Source organism: Ursus maritimus, unplaced genomic scaffold (genome assembly GCF_017311325.1).
Source record: "Ursus maritimus isolate PB19 unplaced genomic scaffold, ASM1731132v1 scaffold_7, whole genome shotgun sequence".
Classification (NCBI taxonomy): Eukaryota; Metazoa; Chordata; class Mammalia; order Carnivora; family Ursidae; genus Ursus; species Ursus maritimus.
In genome coordinates, this window is record NW_024426885.1 from 13,991,138 (window position 1) to 13,999,058 (window position 7,921).

Sequence of the window (7,921 nt, forward strand, 5' to 3'; positions counted from 1 at the left end):
TTGGAAACTCTTCTGGGAAATTTTGGACAAGTGTATTAAAATCTCCTGAAAAAGATGGTGTCTGAGGGAAACAGTAAACACTACGTCCGCTATAGAGCCACTCCCGTCCCCTGCTCTCCCGACTGTATAAAGGGCTTCAAAAACAAAGTAAGACTTCTTATTTTTACACCAGGGAAAATATAAAAACTGACTTCCTCTTTGGAGTTTTCCCAGGAAACTACTTTATAAAGACACATTTAAATCTTTCCGTTTTCTGTCCTTGGAGGTGGTAAATATGATTGCAGCCTTATTCATTTTTATTGTAAATGAACCAGAGTTCAGACCGTCCGGCGGCGCGTCACTGGTTGGACGGCTGCCACAGACTAATGCAGGCGCCCCGCTGCGAGACCAGAGAAGAACTATACTTCGATTCACCAGATTGTGTTAAATAGTCCAGCTGTTGCGATTTGAAAGATAGTTACCTCAGAAGTGAAGTAGAAATGAACTTGGCATTTATGCCTCAAACCATTTTTATACTGTTTGGCAATCAGCTTTTCAGAGGTAGCATTTTATAAAATAACGCTCACCGCTTAAAAGTTTCATTCACTGTAATGTTCAAAATGTCCCACCTTTATATTATCAGTAAAATTAAGCTTGAGTGATATGCAGAATTTGCATGAAATAAGCAATTCCCCCTTCATTTCATGAGCTTTGATTGTATTCAATTGAGCTCAGAACCACGTCTATTAGGGCTCTTTTGGGCATTAGTTAATTTGAATTGCAGCCGAAATGTTAGCTAGAATGTTGTTGAATATAATTGGAATGTGGAAAGTTGATTTTGAAAGGAGTTTCATTGAATGCAAACAATGATGTGCTTTTTTAAAAATTAGAATGCTGCTCGTTCGTCTCTTGTAACACAGTCTGAGAAATCACGGAGTCCCTTTCTGAAAGTTCAGCTTTGGTGGTGCTGTTTACAAGTGTTCGGGAGCTTCCGGCACCCCTGTGCTCTGGAGTCAGGCCCTTCCTCCGACTAGCAAGCAGCCCCACCTGCCCCAGCCCCACACTCTGGCTCCCTAGCAGCCGGGGAAGGGTCGCTGCTTTCTGGAAGGGCACCCATGGGTCAGCTTCCTAAAGTGGCACCCCTCGCTGTATTGTCTCTGAGCTTTTATTTTGCTTTTGGGGTTTTCTTTTTGTCTTGAAACAGCTCTTGAGCAAACCTAGATGGTTTGCTCAGGATATCATTTTAGACAAATGATCCATGAAAATATTTTGAATGGATCATAAATGACTACCAGTATGTTGTAAGAAAAAAAAAAAAAAAACAGGAAATCCAGATTCTAAGGTTTGAGTCCTGTGTCTGCCCTTAACAAGGTGTGTGCCCTTGGGCAGATCATTTAACTCCCAATTCTTGGGTGTCTTCATCTGACAAATGGAAAGGTGGGACTAGTTCGTGTCCGTAAATGCCTTTCAACCTGAATATCACATGAGTTTAGTCTTACTTTATATAACACCTATCAAATCGAAGTTTCACTTGGGAGATTTTGGAGCATACAGGAGATCTGCCATACTTCTCATGAGTACTAAATATTCCTTATTTGTGGTCACTGCGCTTAGATGAAAAATTAAAGCAGGAAAATTGAACAGAATGATAGTCTGCTGCAATTCCTATTGGATTGTTGCATTTGAGCACCTGGGACTTGACGTTAGGGGAGAAGCTTTAACCTGCTAGAATCTGCCACTATGGCTGCCTAGAGCAAGAGCCGGGGTTCTTTGCACCGTCTCTGATGGTACTCTCTGGCTCTTCCCGTGAGATGGGGATGGAGCGGGAACAAGGCTGCAGAGGACGGTCCCTCGTTCCAGAAGGAGCCCTGGGCAGCTCCCCACGGGTACCAGGAATAGGCCTAATGTGTCAAATCCAGAGGAGTTACCAGTCACAGAGGGAAAAACGCAAGGAATAGCTTGAAGGGACAGACTCTGAAAGGTGCATCTAAAAACGGATTCAGAAATCTATAAATCGGTAAACATGCCAAAATTACCCTGTGGCATCATAATCCTGTTTCTAGAAGAAGCCACCTTGGGTAAGCCTCATGGGAAAGGCAGGAAGACGGAGACGGCTCCTAATTCTTGTTCTGACTCTGCCGCTGACGGGCTACATGCTCTGGGCCGGGTTCTCCCCTCCAAACCTCGTTTTTCTCATCTGTTAAAGAACCAGTTGGATTCGATGATTGCCATAGCCCCTTTTAGCCTTAACACATTGGGATTCCGAGTCAGTGGTCGTTGTCCTGGAGAAATCGGTTAGTCTGACTCTCAACACAGAGATTCAGAGAAATTGCCCACGGTGCCAAGTTCAGCAATAATCAGCAAGGGGGTTTTCAAATTTTAGCCTACGGGTGACTTAATAATAGATTAATCTGCAGTTGAGAAACTTACTTCAGTAAAGAACAGTTCTTTGGACGGAGACAATTCCAGGCCAATTTCATCCTGACCACACAAGGTTTCTGAGTTTTCAGTTCAGTCGACATCCAGTTGTTTTTTTGTATCTGTGCCCTGAGAGCATCTTCTGGAAGTTTTCACACCAGCTGAGGCAGAAAGCTTTTTTAGGAAGTGTTCATCTCCCCTTGCAGACACACATGGGCATGAAAACAGCCGTGGCAGCTCTGCAGAAGGGATGGAAGCCGGTATGGGTTGATAGAAGTTGCTCGCCGAGAATGAGGTGAAGCTTCCTTTGCACGCTTAGAGCAGACTGATGGGCTTAGTTCGCGATGGACTCCGCCCGCCGCAAGATGGTGGAGCTGGACTGGTGACCGACCCACAGACGGTCGTGGCTCTGACTAGAACCACCTCACTAGGCTGGCGCTTCATTTCCTACAATTCCCTTGCCCTTTGTTTCCAGGTTAGGGTTGGCCACAAGAGAACTTTGCATGAGATTTAGAAGGTCAAAGTGACATTGTAGTCATTTCTGTTTTGTTCTAAAGGCTCAGAAGGTCCATGCAGGGCAGGCGCTGCCAAGGTTCATGGAAGGGGTCACCTAGTTGGCAGCTGGCCCACAGTTTTCTCGGCTCCCCCCAACTCCTCCTCCAGCTTTTCCAAATTTTTGACCAGGCACATGTGCAGTTCCCTGTGGAAGTCTCCAGTGGTCCTGCGGGTTGTCTGCGTCATGGGGGCTGGAGACTGGGAAGGACAGATGCACTTCTGGTTTGTCTTCAATCCCTTGCTGCTCTTCGCCCATCTTCCTGTTCTTGCCAGAACTGCGGACTTTAGGCCCAGCCTCCGACTTCCCTAGACTCCTTGACTGGCTCCCTCCCTTGCCTGATGTCTAATTCTGATCTCCCTAGACTCCCTGACTGGCTCCCTCCCTTGCCTGATGTCTAATTCTGATCGTAGAGCCCGTGTCTCTCTCACCGTGGTTCTGCTTCTCTGCCCTAGTGGACCCTGTCTTCCAGGTGTTGCCCGGGTCCGGGAAGGTCAAGCCAGGTACCTCGGCGAAACCGCCTCCCCTGTTGATTCCCAAAGCATGGCAACAGACGGCTTGAGAAGTGGGTCTTTGGTCAAGGTTGATGGAAAGTGTCCTGGTGTTTTCTAGTGACAGGGGTGCTGCCCAGTCTGCCTCCCTCTCAGGCTCCCGGCCATCCCGGTGCTCTCACCACTGCCACAGAAGACAGCTGTGCATTCGTGACCTGCTCATCACCAACAAGTGACAGGATAACCGGGCAGCCAGAGCGAGTGGTCTCCACGCTTTTGGACAGATTTCAGAGTGCTGGTCAGAAAGTGAGAAGACCCTGGTCGTGGGGTTTGAGGTTTTGGTACCTGTGGCTGGGTCATGCAGGCTGCTTTTTCGTAGTAGTTGAGCGTTATTTGTTCTGTTTTTGTCGTAAAAGAGAGACCTCCAGACCTATTCACACCAAAGCCTGGGTTTCTGAGCCTCTCACACTTCATTAGTATTCACTCATTTACGCCACAAGTGGACCCGTGCGAGGTGCCGGGGTGGAAGTGTGAACAAAGCTGAACGGTCCCTGTTTCGTGGATGCTCACGTTTTATTTGAAGAGACAGACGTTGAACAGCTAATTACATGGTACTCCATGACTGTGGTGAGTCCAACAAGGGAGAAGGAGCAGGTGACAAGGGAGTGTCTGACTGGCGGTTCTGGACTGCTCTGGGGCTCAGGGAACAGTAGCGTCAACTCCTGCAAGGGGTGGGTCGAGCTGTGGGCTCGCCAGGACACGTCCTGACGTCCAGAGGTGGGACAGGGGTATGCTGGTTCGTGCTTAACATCTTAGCATCTGCCAAGACGAGCAGATGCATCTGAAGAGCCCCTGGCCTGCCTCCTGCACACCCCTCAACCTTCAGGCCCCAGGTCAGCAGCCCAGTACCTTCAGGTGGCCTGTGACCATGACGCCTGAGAGGAGTAGGTGCCAACAGAATTTCCTGACACGTGGCAAGAGAACACATGGACACCTCTGTGTTTTACAAGGAAACGGGTCACTGACGTACCTCGAGAGGCAGTAGCTTCTCGCATCAGAACAGAAGGGAAGAGAGGAGGTGTCTGTGGAGAAAGAAACTGCTCCTGAAATTCCTTAAGAAATTTCTCAAGAAACGATTCTCCTTTTTAGAAAAAGTTTATGGTCACTTAGCGTTTTAGCTTATTCTCTGGATTCTTCCATCTGCCCTCGCTCCTCCCTCCTCCTCCCCGGGTCTGACCAGATGTCCCGAATGTCAGGAATGGCAGGAGCGGGTGAGACGCTCAGCTGTCCATCCGGGACGCGGGTGGCTCACTTCCCCCAGCGGTGCGGCCTCCTCAGAGCTAGTCGGCCACCAGGTGTCCCCAGGGACACGAAGGGGTGGAGGTTGGGGGTGAGATGGCTCCTTCTGGCTAAGCGACGGTGGGACGGGAGTCTGGGCGGCAGGCGGTGGGGAGGCCCGCGCGGCCCGGGAGCTTCGCGCTGCTGGAGAAGAGTGTAATTAAGCAGGTAGGTGCCTTTGGCTTTTTAACACTTCCGTAGTTAATTGCTCTGACTTTTTCCGCCGCCTTTCTTCTGGGCTCGTGCTCCTAATGTCATCTAATAGCTCCTTTTTCTTTTAATGGCTGGCACCTCAAAGACCACTTTGTGCATGTTAATTAGACTTAGAGCATTTGGGTTTTTTTTTTTTTTATTGGTCTGAATCCAGGAATATGAAAGCCAAATATTTTCTCTCTCTGCTTTTTATTGTTTTGTGTAACTGTTCTTCCTCCAGGCCTCTCAGTAACGCTGGATGCGGGAGCGAGAGCTTTGGCCGTGAGCAACAAGCCGGACCCGTTGTAGTTTTAGACCCTGTTTCCACACACGAACCCCAAACCAAAGACCAGGTCACTGAACAAGAGTCAACTCAACCCAAGGGTGACAAAGATGAAATTAAACCAGAACACAAAGACGACGGCAATGAAAAGATGAGCGACGCAGACAGCTCCCACTGCTGATCGGTACACCGGAAGGCTGACAGGTGTCCGAGCCCTTTCCGACGAGTACGCGACCAGTTCTGGTGGCTGGGCACGCGCTCAGACGTTCTGTTCTTGTCACTGTACTCAGAATGCAGGTTCTTTTCTGGTGTCACTTTTGAGAGTAATTTACCTATAAACATAAGTAAGTTCAGCGAAATACACATCCTGTGTAGCTTTTGTTTTTCTTCCTAGGGATAAGATGTTTTCTCGAATTACTGTATTAAGCGTGACTTCTTTTAGAAGGTTACAGAAAATTCGGATGTCTGTCTTTTTAGGTAACGTGCATACCACTCATCAAATGTAATGCTGAAAGTTTGCAGCCCTGTAGATAAGTGGATAAACAGAACTGACCAACTTAAGGTGATTTAAAACCCCCTCCCTGCCAAAGCGGCTTCTGTTTTAGGTCTGATCGTTTTTGGAGAGAGAAACTGCAGCAGCGTGGAAATTGCGAGGCAATGGCGCACAGATTACTCTCTAGGATATACTGAGAGGAGCTGCAAATTCGGGCGCTGCAGGCATCCAACCGGCACTCCCGGAGTCCGGGCTAATTGCACGCATCGTCATCTGTGGGCCGGGGAATATGCACCATTGACTGGGTCCAGAGACTCCCAAGGACTCCGGTGGGACTGGCCTGGTGGCCTGAATGCAGAATGGAGGGAACGTCCCAGCCTTGGATTTCATAGAGTATCACCTTAGGAAACCGTGTGCTCTGTGCTCGGAGCTCGTTGTGTGTTCTCCCGTACCGAGTGGCACCAGTACCGTGGCTTAGCACGATTCTTCTGTACAGTGACGAGAAGTGACAAGCACACAATTGTCTTGCTTCACTGCTGTTCTGCATTACACAGGTTTGTTGTGTGTGTGTGTGTGTGTGTGTGTGTGTGTGTTTTAAAGAAATTAAGTGGTAGTTAGTCTCTACAAATACAATGTTTCAGTCTACCACAGTGAATAAATAGAAATGTAATCAGGGATTAAAAAAAAAAAAACTTATACAGCTTTTTCCAAGTTGATTGTTTCCAAATTGGTGTTTATTTAAAATAAGTGGTAATGTACTTGAATGCATTTTTTATGACAATGATTCAGCAACGGTAATTTTACTATTAAAGAAAGTGAAAGGTTTAGTTTTGTTAGCGTGGCTCAGCATGTAGCCGTCAGGTGTTTCTCACCTAAGGGCAAAAGAAAATGATAGTAATAATAGCAGTAGCTGTGTTTTATTTTTGCACGTGTGCTAAGCGTAGGCTCGAAGAGGCGGGTAGGCAGGTAAATCAATGTACTTCCTAAATTTGGAGATAATTATCCTTCTGTACGTTTGTTATGCTTGACTGTTTCCACGTTCTTCCGGTGATGATTTTACAGTTACTTCTCGGTTTACTCATGGGGAATTAAAATGTAATGTTTTCCAACTGTAATTTTCCTAATTGAATAAGACCGCTATATGATAACTAACTGCAGACTGCATTAACTCTTCAAAAGTCCTGTGATGCTGTGATTTGAACTCTCCTCACCACACTTATTAAAAAGCACCGACAGTTTCCCACGAAAGGTCCACTGTGGTTATTGAGAGTTTTGCCTGAGTTCCCCAAACCGGTCATGCTTTCGTAAGAAGATTGCCCAAGAGTCGATAACTTTAGTCATTGTGAGTAATCTGCACGGTGGGTTATTCTGAGGAATTTTACCCCGTGTCTCCTCACGCTGTCCTTCCTGGCTCTGCTGGCTGCGTGTTTCCCGTACACTTAGGGATATAGAGACACGCGGACTCGTCATTCCGTATCTCATCCCACACGTCACCAGGGCGATGCGCTTAGGAAACCCCGTCGTTTCCAGGGTGAGGAGGTAGCCACTCGGTGAGGTGTGTTCGCTGGGCCAGGCGACAGTTAGTACCTGGTCTTTGAAAATGTTCTTGTCTTTTCCAAGTTGCTTTCCTACTTCGTGGCGAGCACAAAGCCCCGAACAATAGTTCGACAGAAAGGTATTTGACACGGGATTTTGCTCCCCTTGTTCTACCTACCGTGTTCCTTTTCACATCGGTGTTGACGGGGCTTTGCCCCTGCTGGGGTGCCATTGTCAGCGAACAGTCCAGGACGGGAAGACACGGGAACACTAGGGCTCGTATCTTCGGGGCACCTTCTTAGCTATTTGCATAAAGAAATGATAAATGACCTACTTATATACTATTTTAGAAAGTTGGAAGGGACTGCCATCTTTATATTTTTGTTTGCTCTAAAAATTTCATTTAGTCTTTTGTTTTGGAATAGGAATTCTGTCTCGTCTGCTGCAGAGTTTGGAACTAATATTGTTGCGTTCTTATTGCCAGAGTGAAGCAAAGGGATAGACGTACTTTGTGCTCTTGCTATTAAAGATGTCTCCCTTCTTTTCCAAAAGGATAAGAACTTAATTAAAATTAGAACACCCTTTTGTACCTGGGCTAGTCCCAAACTCCTCCACCGCATCCCCCCCCCCCCCCCGCA

The 7,921-nt window shown here is 47.4% G+C and overlaps 1 protein-coding gene across 1 annotated transcript in view; it reads left to right on the forward strand.

Moving 5' to 3' along the window:
- The window catches only part of SHTN1 (shootin 1), a 96,051-nt gene extending 89,061 nt beyond the window's left edge, over positions 1-6,990 (forward strand). The window contains exon 17 of the mRNA XM_040624055.1: positions 5,213-6,990. Coding sequence (XP_040479989.1) covers positions 5,213-5,435 — 223 coding nt within the window. The 3' untranslated portion in view covers positions 5,436-6,990. The remainder of the gene's footprint in view (positions 1-5,212) is intronic.
- Positions 6,991-7,921: the final 931 nt, after the last annotated feature.